This window comes from Eucalyptus grandis, chromosome 3 (assembly GCF_016545825.1).
Source record: "Eucalyptus grandis isolate ANBG69807.140 chromosome 3, ASM1654582v1, whole genome shotgun sequence".
In the NCBI taxonomy this organism is placed as follows: Eukaryota; Viridiplantae; Streptophyta; class Magnoliopsida; order Myrtales; family Myrtaceae; genus Eucalyptus; species Eucalyptus grandis.
This window is the reverse complement of record NC_052614.1, coordinates 774,601-791,500: the sequence shown is the minus strand read 5'-3', so window position 1 is coordinate 791,500 and position 16,900 is coordinate 774,601. Positions and strand designations below refer to the sequence as shown.

Here is a 16,900-nt window from a genome sequence, read left to right as displayed (position 1 = left end):
TATTAAAACAATATGAAGAGAATCTTTCTTAGATACAGGAAAAAATCTCTCCATGTAATCAGTTCATTCTTTTTGAGTAAATCCTTTAGCAACAAGTCTAGCATTATATCTTACCCAATTAATCTCTCTTAGTTTTGAATACCATTTACAACCAATGGCCTTCGTACCATTAGGCAATTCACCCAAATCCCATATTTTGTTAGACCATCTCTCCTTTCATGGCATTGTACCACAAATTAGAATCATCACTATCCATAGCATATGAAAACATTTTATGATAATTCTCAGTTCCAATATTATAGTCAAATTCTTGTAAATACATAATATAATCACTATGAATTATTAATTTCCTCATTCTAATAGATCTTTTTAATGTTGCATTAACATTTTCTTGAGGAGCATGTTATTCAATTAGTTGTTCAATAAATTCTAGTAATTACTGAAAACTGGATTTACTATATCAATATTAGTAGGTTGTGGAACTTCAATAATTAGTTATTCATTAGCCGGTTAAACTGAATGGACATTATGAACGACAACCAATGTTATATTTGAGGTGGAAGGTTAAGTGTTTGAATGATCTTTCTTAGGAACAAGGTTCTTCGATTAATCGTTTCTACTAATCAAGTCATTTTCAAGAAACTTAGCATTTCTTGATTTCACAATCCTAGTAGTGTGAGATGGACAATAAAATTTGTATCGGACCTTTCGACTAATCTAATGAAATACCTACTTATAATTCTTGAGTCAAATTTCTTTTCTTATAAATTGTAGACTCTCATTTCAGATGGGCATCCCCAAATGCTTACATATTACAAACTCGGTTCCCAACCTTTAAACAACTCAGAATGTGTTTTTGGGACAGTCTTGGTTAGACCTCGATTTAATATGCACATTGCCGTCTTAAGTGCTTTAGTCCACAAGGACTTAAGAAGTTTGAAGTTGCTCAGTATACTCCGCATAATGTCCAATAATATTCGATTTCTTCTTTCCACTATACCGTTTTGGTCCGGAGAACCAAGCATAATATATTGGGCAACTATCACATACTCTTAAAGAAACTTTATAAATGGATCGGGTGCTTGTCCATTTTCAATGTATTTACCATAAAATTCTCTACATCTATCTAATCTCACGATCTTAATTTATCTACCGCATTATTTCTTTACTTCCGCATCTAATGCTTCATGCTTATTATGAAGTAAGTAGAGATACATGTAACGTGAGTAGTCATTTAGGAAAGAAATGAAGTATTTATAACCATTTAAATTATAAATATCCGTTTGTGTGATTTCTAATATTTCTATATTTCTCTTGGCACCTCTTTTCGTCTTGTTAGTCTGTTTTCCCTTTATGCAGTCTACACAAGTATTACAATAAGTAAAAACTAAAGTACTAAGTACTCCATCATTTAGCAATCACTTAATTTTATCTATGGAGATATTTCATAATCTTCAGTGCCACAATATAGAGGAATCTTCATTCACAACTCATTGTTTTATACTAGCGTCATCATGAATATGTATCGCATTATAATAAGCATTTTCTTTTAAATTAATTCAAAAGAGACTATTAGATAAAGTACCACTCCCAATAATTTCATATTTAAATGATAAACTGAAGTTTGAATTTGAAAAGTTAAAAGAGTGACCAAAAAGTACAAGTCTTGAAACTGAAATTAAATTTCTAGAAAAACTAGGAATATAAAAGGTTATTTCTAAATTCAAAAAAAAAAACCACCATTAAAAACTAATTTACATGTCTTAATAGCTTCCGCATGTGAATGTATCTTTTTTCCTAAATGATGCGTTGTTCACTTCTCACTGGCTTCCTTTAGTTTTGAAAACCCTACAAGGAATTCGGAATATGGATTGTAGATCTAGAATCGATTCACCAAATGTTGTGACTCACATCAACCATATTAGATTCATAACAAACACAAGAAATTAGATTACCTTTCTTTTTTTTTTAAGCCGGGCCTTAAATCTGATGTAATCCTTCATTATGTGCCCCTTCTTTTTATAGAAGAAACATTTGGATTCTTTCTTAATTTCATCTTAGGGAGATATTTTACATTTTCCCTTCTGCTTGCCATGACCCTTATTCTTTCTTTATATTGCCAAATGAGCACTTTCTTCAGATTCTATAATCGATCATTCTTTCTATTGAACACACATGATTATGAGTTCATTAATTGATCATTTATTTTTATGTGTGTTGTAAGAAATCTTGAAAGATGCATACTATTGTTGGAGAGTGTTCAAAATATACTATACAAGAAAATATTCAAATATCTTAACCTCAAGGTTCTTAAACTAAGCTGCAGTCTCCCTCATATTTATGATGTGCTCACACATACCTCTAACACTAATAAGCTTCAACGATGAAAATTTCATAATTAAGGTCATGGCATGCGTCTTCTTTGAAGTCTCAAATTGCGCGTTAATAGCCTCTAATAAAACCTTAGCATTACTATACGGAGCAATCGAACCATGAATACTAAGAGATATTTTAGTTCTTATGAACATCGCACTAAAAGGGTTGGGCCACTCTCATCATTCATAAAAGGCTATCTTAGTTACAATGCTCGTATCAATAGAAACATGTGGTTTGTCTTTCCTTACAATATAGTCAATTTCCATGCACCCCAATTGAAGAAGAATTAACTCATTCAGAACTTTATAATTTTCACCATTTAGTATGAGAACATCAAGTTTTAATTTAAATAGATTCATAAACACTCAATGAAAAAACTATCATATTATATTTATTTTATTAATCTCTATGGGTAAATTAAGAAAAATAATATGATATTTCATCATGATTAATCATATTAATATAATGAAAATTTCTATGGGGTAAAATTCATCATATATTAATAAGATTAGTTACAATCAATATCCATTACTAGATGTGATCCGGAGGCTCTTAATATATAATTTAACTAATCAAAGATGCTATGGTTACTCTTTAATTAATTAAAATGTATGGATCATTAGGCATTTAATTTCATGTAACAAATATTCACAAAACACATAAAGGGAAAAATAGTAAATAGGTCAGCCAAGGGCAGAATTGCAAAATTGCGGAAGGGGCAAAACGATCATTTTAAAAACGGAGAAGGGTAAAAGAGTAAATTTAGCTACCAAGGGCAAAACAGTAAGTAAATTCGGAAAAGTGCAGAATTGTAAAAACAAACAAGAAAGAAGGGGCAACATTGTAAATCTGAGGAGGGGAAAAAGCTGCCTTCATGCCTGTGCGTCGCGTAGGTAAGTGGCACACACGCGCCTGCAAATGCCGCTCGAGCACCGCTCACGCGCCAGCAACCGCAGGACATACGCGCGTAATCCACGCGCTTGTTCTTCACCGCGCAGTTTCGCGTTTCCTTCGTCTCCGCCGCGGTTTTGGAGACCACGCCAACGGGACCAGACAGGTCCACGTTTCAATGAAAACGGCCAAGAAATTTGGCTGAAAACGACAGGTTTCTTCTCTCTTGGCCCCCAAAATGCCCCCTTCACTATTCATTTACAAAACTCATGAAAAATACACTCAAAACTCTACATAACCAAGACAAAGATACCTACATGTATGCTCTAAAACCAATGATTCTAATCACGCATTGAAAAACAAAATTCAATCGTTGATTAGAACCCTATGTGGAAAAATGAGATAAAAAATCAAACAGACCTCTAGCCATTGTTTAAATTTTGTGTTCATTGGAAATCCATGGAGATTTGATGATATTACGAGCACACTCCATTAATCCAATCCACTCACGTACTAATGGCCTATTTCCGAATGAGAGGGTTAGCATTAGATCTTCTGATGGCCCTTACGAAATGAACAATCATTCTTTTTATAAGTCGCCTCTCATTAAGGTGGTCATCAAATGAGCGATTGCCACAAAGAGATATGAAGCATAAAAAAAAATCACATATGGAATAATTCTCAAGACATTGTATTGGGCAAATCCACCAACTGATGCAAGTAGACCCTTACGCCGAGTGAGAATCTCGGTAGGGCTTATCACGAAATTTTAAGCGTGGCCTTAGTCAATGGACTGGACCGCATGTGTTTACTTTGATATAGTTGATGGAATGAATAGATCTGACATGTACGAAGCTTTGTTGAAGTCATGCGACTAATTTTTCAATATTGTACGAATACTTTACAGATGTATTTATGGTATCTTTTATAATAGTGAGTACTCGATCTGGCACCATTGAAGAGATATGTGCTAATCCACTCATTGGTGACTTGCACACACGTTTGATCGCAGTCCTTTTTCAGTTCCTACAACTACCAGCTACTAGGACGAGAAGGCGTCAGTGAGGGATTTCTGAGAGTCGGATTTTGGTATAAGTGAAGATATTGGTATGTATGTTTGAAATAGCATTTGCTGGGTTTAATTTGTTAGTAAATAGAGATGTATATATTCTTTTCTATGGGCTTTAGAATTTTAATTCTGTAACCAACTTGCCGCATATATATATATATTAGTGTCTTTTGGGTAGGAGAACTTACCATATCATTTCCCTTATACCGGTGGAGTTGGGGTCCAAAACTTTGAATCGCAAAGGAGAAGCTTTAGATGTGTGGAATTAATGAGAAGATCAATGGATAGACTTGACAACCTACCAATACTGCAAACTAAGTAGAATTGGAGGATAATTGAGTTCTAGCTCCAACAAAAGCTAAACATGGAATAGAAACACTCAATCCTCTGGACATTATGGGTGTATTTAGCAACGTTTCTGTTCCAGAAAACAATTTTTGAATAATTTTTTTTTTTTTTTGTTTCAGAAAACAATTTTTAAGTATAAGAACGCTGCAAAAAATTTCTACTCCAAAAATAAAAATAGAAATGCGTTGATAAACTTGTATAATTTTTTGTTTCTTTTAATTTTTTAATATTTTTATTATATTTTTCCTTTTTTTCTTCTTTCTTCCTTTCGGCCGGCGAGACTTGACCTCACTAGGCCACCAAGGCTCAGCCTCACCCAGGCAACGCGAGGTCCGCCTCGCCTTGGCTGGGCGAGATCAAGTTCGCCCATATCTAGCGAGGCCGAGCTCACCCGCCCACCGGCGAGGCGTGACCTCATCGAGCCACTACTTGGCGACACCGACCTGGCGATGGCCCGACTTGGCCAAGCTTGGCCGGGGGCTGGCAACGCTCCGACAAAGTCGCTGGCCCTCAACGGCCGATTGCCAGCCATAGCCGAGGTCAATGACTGACCAAAAGGAAGAAGGAAAGAAAAAAGAAGTGTTTCTCGGAATTGTTCCTAGGAACTAAAAAAATCAAATTTTTCTACTTCTTGTTTTCATTAGGAACAAAGTTTTATCAAATGTGTTTATGTTCTTTTTTTGTTCCTCGGAACTAAAGAAGAGAAATTTTTGTTCCGGGAACAGAAACAAAAATAAACAAACAAGCCCTATACTTCCAACCTGTATCATCTCTAAGCGACTTCATCTTGTGAACCAGTTGAATTAATGTCCGTGTGAACAGAGATTCGCAATCACTACTAAATAAACAAAGCACAAAAGTAGAATTCACTGTGAGTCCACAAGAAAGGAATATCTAATAATAATAGCAGGCGAAACAGAGGGACATCGCAGGAGAAATAGTCCTGCAGATGTTCCTACTGAGAAGCAACAAATGAAGAACTTCTTGGGGATATTAGTGTGGACTTTCCACCTTTTCACATTCTTATACATAACACCAGAATTTACTAACAAGAGTCCACATACTCCAATCTCTTCAGAATTTGAACAGAACTAGATTTGACTACCATAGATATATCTCGATGGAAAAGTTGCCTTCGGATGAAATGACAGGACCTCAACCTATATCACAACTAGAAGATTGTGGCGGTAAGGAGTAGAGTGGTGCCTTGCCCAAACAAAGGTCCCAAGATCCCACATTCTGAATCAGCAACAGGCTCTTAATAAGAGTTCAAACACCGCTAAACTTGACACGGTTTCCGCATGAGAACAGAGAAGCCACGAGGGCTTTCACACAAAACCAAGAGCCAAACTGTGATGTTATAAGCAATTCAAACAAGATGAAAAGCTAAATGAACTTGACCTGTTCGAGTACATTACACATTCTGTTGTTTGCTTGAAAATTCTTTAGTTTTGATACCGTCCTTTTCCTGCAGACAGCATAATGGAGTCCAAACCATAAATTCAGCAAACCAAGTAGAAGCTGGGTATATCCAATATATGCAGCAATGCAAAGAAAGTGGCTCCGTTTCAGAAGAAAATAGGGGCAGTTTACATGCATTGCACAGCTGCTAAACATGACTTTTTTTTATGGTATTTTCAATCTAACTCAGTTGTAGTGAGTTATGTTACAGACGTAAGACTAATACTAAGACTTCTGAATGCAAGATCTTGGCAACAAGTTATAGGGAGGTGATCATCTTAACAGGTTTGTGTATTCCATGTCGTGTTGTCTATATTGATGCAACAAGAGAACCTCCTGGTGATGAAATTTAGCAGTATATTATATACAAAGTCGAAATCACAGACTTTATGCTAAGAAAATGGAAAAAGTCAGAGCAATTCCAATCTCGAACCCGGCATTTTGAATCAATTTATCAGCTGGTCAAGATAGGCTTTCGGACCCCAACAACCCCCCCCAAAAAAAAAAAAAAGGGTATTTCATGCATGGTATTTTCCTTTTAATGATGTTCTTATGGTAAATATTTATGCCATTTCAAGATAATACAAGCCTAACTATGTTGCTTAAAGGCAGAAAGCTGTGTCAACTAAGCAGCTATTTAGAGTAAGATGCCAGCTGGCGGTACAAATAGGGAATCATCATCATTAATAGGGAAAATAGTCATTTACAAATAAGGGATCTACTTGATCTAGATCAAGTTCGACAGAAGAACCAAGCAAAACATGTCCATATTATTGATGATGTATATGAGTGGAACCATAGATTTTGTAGCTCCATGCAGGATAAGGTACATTAGCAGAATCCCGTAGTTCATGTCTTGGTCTACCACTCCGTTATGCCTATAGCAAGTATTCTCCAGCACACCATGCCATATGCGTATAGTTGGATGTATGTTAGGATGTGAACAGGCATTGCTAGAACACTAAACAGCTCATGACATGGCAATTTTAATATTTTGGAAAATATACCAGAGGAAACAGGACAGGATTCTGCTTCCTGCTTCTCATGCTCCTAATATCCAATTGCAATGCAGAGTTGCTCAAAATAGGGGTAAGCAGCAAATTATAGAAACCAAGCAACTTCATGCATAAGTAACTCTAGTCACTCATTGTACATAACATGCATTATTCAGATAATAAAGTTTCAACAAGAAAACAGAAGCCAGCATCACCAAGCAGGGTCCTGTCCAGAAGGAAGCACCAGTAAAGCACTTGAACCTTACCAATCCTTTGTTTTCATAGTAATCGTCCAATGCCCACTGATACTTCGATTGATTCAAACCAAACCAACGCGCCACATGGTCATCCAAGCTCGAGTGAGCTACAAAAATAACCCGAGGAATCTTTAAAAACTATTTAAATGTTGAATATATATTCCGCTACGGATAAAAACTTCTCGAACTGAAAGTTAATCAAGCAAAAATATCAGTCTTCTCTATCATGCTATGCCAGGTTTCATACATCAAGCCAGAAAAGTGAGAAATTCTCAGCTTTATGTTACTCAATCCTAATCCACACTTTTAGAAACCAAAACAAGATATTTCAAAGCTTCTCAGATATCAGAAAGATCCTATCTGCAGTCTAGAAGGAAATTCACTCCACTGCACGAAAGATTCCATCTTTAGAACCAAAACTCAAAGAAACTAAACCATCGACCACTAGATCACCAAAGCCAAAGTCTTAAACTTTCGCAGCATTCAACTGAATCGGCTCCATTTTCGCACCAAGCAAGCAAGAGGGTCTCACTCTTTCAAATTCAACAACACTAAACACGCTCATCTCAAGTGACTCAAGTGTAACCATACCATCTTGCACTCTGTCGACAGCATTCTTGAAGAACCCAAGAAAGGACCCATTTTGCCCAGGCTTCTCAAATTGCTGCGGCGGCGGCTGGACCGGCGGTGGCGCCACCTTCTTCGGCGGTTCAAAGACCGGGGGTGCGGACTCGGTTGGCTTGGGAGTGGAGGGCGGGGTCATGAACACTGTGTAGGGTCCAATCTTGCCGATCACTGGTGGAGGAACAGATTCTTTGTTGACAGCCATGGCTAGACAGTGAACGAGAGAGAGAGAGAGAGAGAGAGAGAGAGCGGCGGCGAGCTTGAGAGAGAGAGAGAGAGCGAGAGTGGTGGAGAAGAGTAAAGCAGAATGTGGGTACTTGGAAAGAGAGGTGGAGAAAGTGATTCTTCTGAGAGAGAGAGAGAGAGAGAGAGAGAGGTGAACAGAGAGCACGCAACCCAAGTGGTTAGATCTTTGTCTTTGTTTGATTTATGTTTGTACTTTTTTTTCTTTTCTTTTTTCTTGCTTTCTCCTCCCCCAGATGGGAACATAGGAATAAATTCAGTCAATACGAGGGTAGTTTAATATAAACGACATCCTCATCATCTCAGAATTTAAAGACATGCGCCTTTGTTGTTCTGGTCTTCGGTTTTATTCTGTTCTTCTGAATTGCATGGATCTGGAATTGCAAGGGGCACACATCTTTGTCTGTTCTATTTCCAAACCATTGGAGATTTCGATCCAACAAGGTTACTTTACCAATGGCAAGTTGGGGATTCCAAATCTTGTTCGATTATCTCGAGTCTTGAGCTTGACTTCTACTTGATATGGTGATTGGGGTGGTTTTATATGTACTTTCTCCTAAAGAACTAGATCAAGTTCCACAAAAAAGTAAATCTTGTCAAGATCATGAAATTAATAAAGTAAAGGTTTGCACTTTTGTCGGGAGTAACATAAGATTTACCTAAACAAGACTAATTTACAAAAATAATATATTGAGTGACATGACAAATTATAGATAGATTTTTAAATAAGCGAGTAATAGTCCATCACATAATTTGGTATATTTATTTTGCAAGTTAATCTTAGCATACTTGGGATCTCTTTTTTTGGATGTTAAACCTCATCCACCCGTTCAATATATCACTTGGTATATCAAATTATCAATTTAGAAGACACTAATTTTTTCAAAACTTATCGCTCATACCTCTTGTCAAAAAGTGCTATACCATAATGTCTATTTAGCATATCAGACCATTCTTAATATACGTCCCTTTACCCATTCATGATAAATTGTTCTATCACTTTGTATAATCAAGAGGCTGTGTCAAAGAAACAAGCATATAAATGTGAATAGTCGACCCACCTCAAATAGTTCCACGATCAAAAAGACACAACACAATGTAACATCGTCTAAACCAATTGATCAACATCCTTAGCTGTGTGTTTTGACCCATCAATAAATTGTTTGTTGGAGTAAATTAGCAATTTTCTCAAACGGATTCAATTACTACATTTGGTTCATGTTCAGCCCCTTGCAACTAAAACTACTCCCTGTACGATAATCCTTAGTATCCCTAGAGCAATGATTTAGAGGGGAAAAAGATACAAAAATCCTTTTCTAGAATTATCTGGTTCTTGACATTCGTTTTACATGAGTAAGAACACTTATAAGGGAGAACCATGACAAAGACACGCAGTACCTGTAACCAAAGATTCCATTATCGATTTGTTAATCAATGTTTTGACGTTAAGTACTAGCCTCTACCATAGTTCCAATAGAAAAAGGCGTGGGAACGAGAAACATAGAGCACCAGTGACAGTCATATAGGATCTGCAGAGGAGTTCAGAGATCACTAGTCACTCATCCAACGAGGTCACAAGCTACAATGGCTACTTCATCTGGCTTAGAACAAAGCCAACTGTTCCTACTCATTCACAATCCATCTCAATTGGTTGATCTCACGCAGGCAACTTAGCCCATAACTGTGCTGTGTACAACAAGATGCCACAACTAACATACCTGAAAAATACATATACATATCGATATGATACTTCATTAGCAACCAAAATTAACAGGGATTATACATTCGACATTGGGTCATTCCCAGCTCGAAAGCCAGGAGAAAGGTAATCTCTCTCTACCAAAGTTAAACACACCTATTCAGAGCAGAAGTAAACATCACAGCAAAGCACAATAACCCACCACACTTGACTGGAGAGTATCTTATTCAATATAAACATGCGTGCATTTTTCCCTTTTTTTTTTTTTTTATTTAGTTCAAATTACAGAGGTTGAATTAAAACTATGGCCACATACTACCGATCTACCAACAAAACTTAATCCACTACTCGTGCCAAGGGGGAGGTTCTTCTACCGGCCTCCCAAAAATCTGATACTGTTCCAAGTCACTGGCTGAAATCCTTGTCTCGAGCCAGAACTACATCACACAGGAAAAAACAGGGCCGATGACCAAATATGCAGTCCTGACCAAAGCGACAACTTTCTCAGAAATTCAGAGACAGGAACACCATTTTGCATCAAGAGTACGTCATACTGATCCAGGATCTTGCATTGCAGCAAACGTTGCCATGATTCAATGCACGTGTCAATCAAATAAGGGAACCTGCCAACGACAGCTCGTGGAGATCAGTGAGCATCCACTCCTCCCCAGTTTGACCCCCTAGGACAATGGCTCTCGTCCCTCCAACAACACAAGTACTGTGACCCCAAGCAAATCTCGGCGGTCTCCCGGGAACATTTAGTATCCTCCATGTGGGCTTTTCATCGGTAGGATCCAGCAAATAGAGTTGTGAGGCAGAGTGAAGACCAGCAACAGATCCACCGAAGATGAGAATCCTCCCACCGGGAAGGCTCACAGCCACATGGTCAAGTCTTGGAGGAGGAGCTATGCCACCAGGATTTCCAGCTCCAGGCATTCCGCTTCCTGTTACGCATCTCCAACAAGGTTCCTCCTCACTTAGATCCATTGTGAAGACATCACTGGAACGAAATCGAAGAGGCCCACTTTTCGCCAAGCCACCGAACATCAGTATCTTTCTCCCACCATAAACCGTCAAAGTGTGCCCTAACCGGGACGGTGGTGTCCATGCTGCTGGGATCTCTCTCCAGACAGGTTTCTCCATCGAGAGATCAAGCAGAAAAGTATCACTCAGAAGGACGCCAGAATCCGCACAACCACCGGAAACTATCAATTTGCTGCCATCAAGGGTGCAAGAACTGTGCCATGATCTCGGAAGAGGAGGAGCCAATCCAGATATCTCCCGCCATGTTGGGGGGTTTGCATCCAAATCCAGCAGGAAAACATCATTAAGTAAGCCTTGCCTTCCACAGCCTCCAAATACAACCAAGTGGGAACCATTCACACAGGAAAGTGTATGACCCCAACGACCTGGCGGAGGAGAGCTGACTTGGACATGTCGCCACTCCGGATTGCTAGAATTCAGATCCAATACAAAAGTATCATTCATTGGTTGCATGTTAACTCCTTCGCCTCCGAATAGGACAACTCGATTGCCAACTGCACAAGCACTGAAGTTGCATCGTGAGGGTTCAACAGCACCTCCAACAGTTAGCTTCCTCCAAGCTGCAGCTTCGAGGGTGGTCAGCTCCCTTGCAAGCCGACCCCAACCTAGTCTCTTTGCACCAGGCACAATTTCCAAGAGACGGGTAGTTTCACTTCCCCAAGCGTTCTGGCAGACCATTCTCCATAGGTCTTCATTCTTTGTAAGAGCGTAGAATCGTCTAGAGACAGAGCCAACCGCTGCAATATCTCTTGGAGTCAATCTTGAAAGTATCTTAAGTGAAATTACCTCATCACTCAATTGCAATATCCCACACATCCCACGTGCAACATTTCGATCCCCCGTTGACAAGAAAGGGAGAAAGGATAGACCAGTACGAAATCGTTCAGTTGATTTTGCAGAGTCCTTCCCAGATATTGGACCAAGGTCAATGTTGGCTTCAGTGAAGAATTGTATCCCAATGACATGCGTGATTACCTCGTCATCTCCATAAATGGGAGTTAGCCGCAGTCTATTCAGCAAAGGAGATCCATCTTTTCGGAAGTTCAAAAGCTCCCCTTGGAATTCAATCCCTTCATCCAGACATCGCCTTATTTCTGCGACTACAGCTGAGTCCACCAAAGGATGCCTTCTCTTGGCAAATGGGCCTCTACACTGCAAGAACCGACTGCACAAGTTCCAAGGAATTAGGCATAATTAAAAGAAATAAGAGACTGCAATAGTTAGCAACTCACTCACAAACATGGTAAAATTCTTACCCCCACGTGCACTGCCACACACCTGCTAAATTTGCAACAGTACAAAAAGAGCAGACGGTAAATCCTAATAGTGGTACACTACAACAGGAGATTCAGAAACACACGACCCAAAAGAAGATAACACAATGGCCACAAAGAAAGCATAAAATGTTCTATGACTAAATCAGCATCCTGGTGGCTACAGATTTCGACTCAGTTGAAGCTATCATAATATCACCAAGTGATTGTTGTGGTGCAATATGGGCCGCTAAGCAAAAAGAACAATTGCAAAGAAACCAACTATCTGGTCACAAGAAGACAAACATGAACATATAACTCCTGAAATCACGCTGCTGTCTCAACAATCCTGGCCTAAAAGACCGACCCAGTAGCACCAATCCAGGACTTAAGACCACTAATCCGCAATGTGTCACAAGAATTCAGATTATAGTCCACATGCTTTCAGAGACGGAACAAATCAGATTTACCAATTAGATTCTGGACAAGTGATAATTCATCCAAAATTTTTTATGAATGAATTGCACAGCAAAAGATCTAGGTTGACTTAGAGAAGGCACCAAAAGCATAGCTCCTGAAGCAGTTCACAACACTGATATGCTTTAATTAGAACACATTCATAAACATCTGATCAAGACATGTACCAACTTACCCTCATAAATTACTACAGAAAAATATAAAGAAACAATATCCAACACTGCACCCACCACCCTCTCACATGGGAAATTAAAAACTTTGTACACTGCCATCACCGAGAACAAAGGGTCACATATCCCTTATTTCACTTATCATTAAGTGACTAATCCACTTCAGCAGCCATTTCAAAGATAATCCAAATAAAGATATCATATGACATAGTTAAGCAACGTATCCTAGTGCTCATTACTCTGCACTGAAATTGCATGAACTTTAGAAAGGACGACAAGCATCCTGCCAATTAGCCACTGAAGCTATATACCTTGTCAACTACACAGTTTCCATAACAACAGCAGCTTACTCAGTAATCTTCTGCAATCTATCTAATAGTGCCAATGAAACTGGGCTGGACCTTTCTCGCTGATTACAGGAAAATCAAAACCACATGGCATACATGCCTTTCATAATTTCTCATCTAAAATAGTTCATCAACACAGTATATGCATGCTAAAGCTTCAAAGTACCAGATTATCTAGGAACTCAATGATACAATTTTCTTGCATGATTCTCTATATGCCTTGAATCACATACTAAGCTTTGTTACTATTCTCCAAGATTGTTAAACTTTGGTCAAAGCAGCAAACATTGTAGTTGGCCACAATGACATCAACAGACAGGTAAACACACAATTCAGGATAAGTAGAATACAAACTCCAATACCACCAACTTGGATTGGCTATTGCACCCTACACAGTTAGGTATCCTCCTAGTCCATAATCTTTGTGTGTTCAAGGCACTTTCTGAAAATTTCTGGTGCTTACTCAGAGTCACCCAATCCCTTTGACATAGAATGTCCACGAAATTGCAACCCCATACAGGAGCAATTTGTGGGACCCCATGAAAAGTTTAAATGGGTAATACCAACTGGCTTTCAAACAAAAAGTCTTATCTCATCTTTAATCCAGAAAATCTGCAGACTAATCATCACTGTAACTACTCATTTCACGCACATGCTGAAACCTGACCACCCAACATTCAATTTCATATCACCGGCATAACTTCTGTCCTTTTACATTTCACCTCGAGCTTATGCAGCATTCTATCCCCACGTGTGACTCACAGTAAACTTCTATATTTCAGCATCCACTCTATTCTCATGCATGATATCCCCATAAACCCACCAACTTCATGACATATCTTGAGCCTAAACATTTTTTATCATTTCATTGGTACCCTCATTTTTTCCACAGACTAAACATCGCAATCACTCATTTCAAGCACACACTGAATTGTGACCATCCAGCATTCAATTTCATATCATTGGTATCACTTCTGTCTTTTAACATTTCATCGCGAGATTATGCAGCATTCTATCCCCATTTATGACTCTCAGTAAACTTCTGTATTTGAGCATCTCCATGAATCCACCAACTTTGTGACATATCTTGAACCTAAACCTTTATGATCGTTTCATTCAAACCGCAATTGATTATTCACTTGCCATTTTTACTTCATCTCCAACCACCATAAACAAATATTTCTTAGGCCCCCAGACCATGTTCAGCTAGGTCTTATGGTACACATTCTGTCTGCGTATCTATGAAAGTTGCATACTCTTCCTAGAATCTATGTCAAAGCATCTCCACCGATCTTCTTGCTCCCTCAATTAGTTCCCACCAACTTCTTCTAGAAAAATTTGTGCCTCTAGTTCAACCTTCTTTAAGTGCTAACATACGCATTCAAGAACCGAGGGGATAAAGGGTGGACTTAATTTTCCCTCTCCCAGCCCTGCCCATCTTCCCTAATCACCACTGCATGCTCCATAATATCAAAATTTCCTACCTCATTCTTACACCATGCTGGAATGAAGTATCCACACAGGTACCACAGCACGTTGTGTTAACTGATTGCCATATCTGATGGAAATGATTCAATCAAGATCTATAGGCATGTTTTTATATGTAAAGCCACATCTTTTCACCAGCTTTGAAATTCCATCCATGCGGATCCTTCTTGCAAACAAGCAATTTTAATCTTGAGAATAGTGCAATCAACACTCAGTCACTATTGTATTGGAATTCCATTACTCATCAACCAGACAGCTCCTTGTTTGACAGAAACTTGGGAACCCCCCGGCGCCCGCTTCTCTCCCGGCCAAAAAAAAAAAAAAAACCAAAAAAGAACCTCCCCCAAGAAAAAGAATCTGGTTGATAGGTATAATAAAAAGCACTTACTAATCTGCCATGTGTTATGTTAAGGCGTAATCAGTTATGCACGAACCACCACAATAAATTTCCACACACCATTCGTTCTTTACATTTCTACCACTCAAAATTTGGGTGTGGAATTCTCCTTCAGTGATGTCTTTGACAAAAATGCATCTGAATGAATTCCATCAATTTTGACATATAGCAACATTATTATCAAGATTCGCAAGAAAGACAAAATAATTAGAAATGAAACTGTCAAAACAGTCATAAACAAACGATCCCATCAGATAAAAGATGACTATAGTTTCCAGAAAACATCAGCATATCCACAAATGCTAAATTCCATCAAAAAGTCTGTGCTTGTAACTTCTTTGCAGTAAGCGACCACCAAGACAGTAGTCAAAGACAAGAAAGTATCATGCTTGCTGCCGCATATTACTGAAGCTTCACCTAGACATCTCGGGAAGGGATCAACATAAGAACACAAAAGTAAGCCTCCTCAGACACATCCAAAAAGCTCCATCCACTACTTCTCTCCCCATAAAACCTCCCAGGGTCTCATTCCAGATTAGGGATAACTAAAAAATTCCAGCTTTTAAAACAAAATAAAAAAGGCTCGAACCACATCACTCCATCGAAACTACCAGAACCAGCTCGCTCAATTACCCGCAACCCAACCCCAAGAACCCATGAAGAATCACAGCAAAGCTAATGACCTAATCTCCAACAACAAAAAAATGCCCCTCCCCCATCTGCCAATCGAATGCAAACAACCACAGAAGACAGAAGGGAATAGAAAGAGAGAAAGAGAGAGAGAGAGCGATAAAGAAAAATAAGGAGGGAGATTTATAGAGACTGACCAGTTGCGACCGAGGACCTCCTCGGCGCGGTACCCGGTGATCTTCTCGAAGACGGCGTTCACGTAAATGATGGGGTGGTCGGGCTCGAGGGCGTCGGTGACGACGAAGCCGCAGGGGGAGGCAATCTGTATCAGGTTCTCGACGGGGAAGGGGATCGGGCCGCCGTCGTTGAGCATGAACCCCGGCTCCTCCTCGTCCCCGCTCAAATCCGAATTGCTGCTGCTGCTGTCCCACTCCATCTATCTGGGTAGTTCCCTCCGCCCCAAAGCTCCGAGCTTTCCGATTCGTCGGCGCCCCTCTGTTCAACCCATTAACGGAAACGCCGCGCAGGAGCGGCGGGAGCGAATGCGCGAGGGACCCAATTGAGATTGCCGCGCTTCGCGGGAGGCGGAGGAGGAGAGGGCGAACGGAGGGTTTTAGGTTTCCTTTGAGGTTCGCGGGTTCGTGCGTGTGGAGAAGAAGAGGAGAGAGAAAGAAGAGAGAGAGAGAAAGGAATTGAGAATTGAGACTTGAGTACGTTTGGCTAAGAAGAAGACGCAGAAGAGAGAGAAAGAGAGAGAGAGAGAGGTGTGCAGACCGACTCGGATGTGAAGAAGGTGGAAAAATCTGGTCGTCCGGAGTGGCCCAAATTCTGTTGATATTTTTTCTTTTTCCTCTTCTTTTTGCCTTTTCTTTTATATGTATATATATATATATATATATATATATATTGGTAAATTATAAATATACTACTCGTAAGAGATATAGAATTGTTGCATCAGACTTTTTGTTTTGTTTTGTTTTCGCATGGAATCTTTTCAATTTTCATTTGAGAATATGTGCCTATGATTTTTGCTCTCCCTTTCTCTTCTTTTTAGTCGGTAGTTACTGCCTTTTTCCTTCCAAAGTTCTAAAATTGCTTTGTTCTATGATGTTCAGTTAACTCGATTAACAC

At 39.2% G+C, this 16,900-nt stretch overlaps 2 protein-coding genes across 3 annotated transcripts; both read right to left on the bottom strand.

Moving 5' to 3' along the window:
- Positions 1-5,549: 5,549 nt before the first annotated feature.
- Positions 5,550-8,403, bottom strand: LOC104435949. Of its 2 annotated transcripts, XM_010048670.3 has the most exons (4): positions 7,989-8,403; positions 7,407-7,504; positions 6,086-6,152; positions 5,550-5,923 (listed from the first exon to the last, which is right to left on the bottom strand). In XM_010048670.3, the coding sequence occupies exons 1-3, from the start codon at positions 8,224-8,226 to the stop codon at positions 6,099-6,101; spliced, it is 390 nt and encodes a 129-aa protein (XP_010046972.2). In that variant the 5' UTR covers positions 8,227-8,403; the 3' UTR covers positions 5,550-5,923; positions 6,086-6,098. The 2 variants fall into 2 exon arrangements, with proteins under 2 accessions (XP_010046972.2, XP_010046971.2); XM_010048669.3 differs by having other exon boundaries at positions 5,550-6,152; positions 7,989-8,401.
- A 1,576-nt stretch (positions 8,404-9,979) lies between these two features.
- On the bottom strand, positions 9,980-16,565 carry LOC104435947 (adagio protein 1). The gene is made up of 2 exons (XM_010048668.3): positions 15,967-16,565; positions 9,980-12,172 (listed from the first exon to the last, which is right to left on the bottom strand). Exons 1-2 carry the CDS (start codon positions 16,203-16,205, stop codon positions 10,573-10,575), a joined length of 1,839 nt encoding a protein of 612 aa, XP_010046970.1. The 5' UTR covers positions 16,206-16,565; the 3' UTR covers positions 9,980-10,572.
- Positions 16,566-16,900: the final 335 nt, after the last annotated feature.

Coding starts and splice junctions, on each gene's coding strand:
- LOC104435949 (XM_010048670.3), bottom strand. CDS start 8,226: ATGGCTGTCAACAAAGAATCTGTTCCTCCACCAGTGATCGGCAAGATT. Junction 7,505..7,988: donor TGTCGACAGAGTGCAAGATG/GTATGGTTACAC, acceptor TTATTTTTGTAG/CTCACTCGAGCTTGGATGAC. Junction 6,153..7,406: donor ACTATGAAAACAAAGGATTG/GTAAGGTTCAAG, acceptor TGCTGTCTGCAG/GAAAAGGACGGTATCAAAAC.
- LOC104435947 (XM_010048668.3), bottom strand. CDS start 16,205: ATGGAGTGGGACAGCAGCAGCAGCAATTCGGATTTGAGCGGGGACGAG. Junction 12,173..15,966: donor GAGGTCCTCGGTCGCAACTG/GTCAGTCTCTAT, acceptor GAACTTGTGCAG/TCGGTTCTTGCAGTGTAGAG.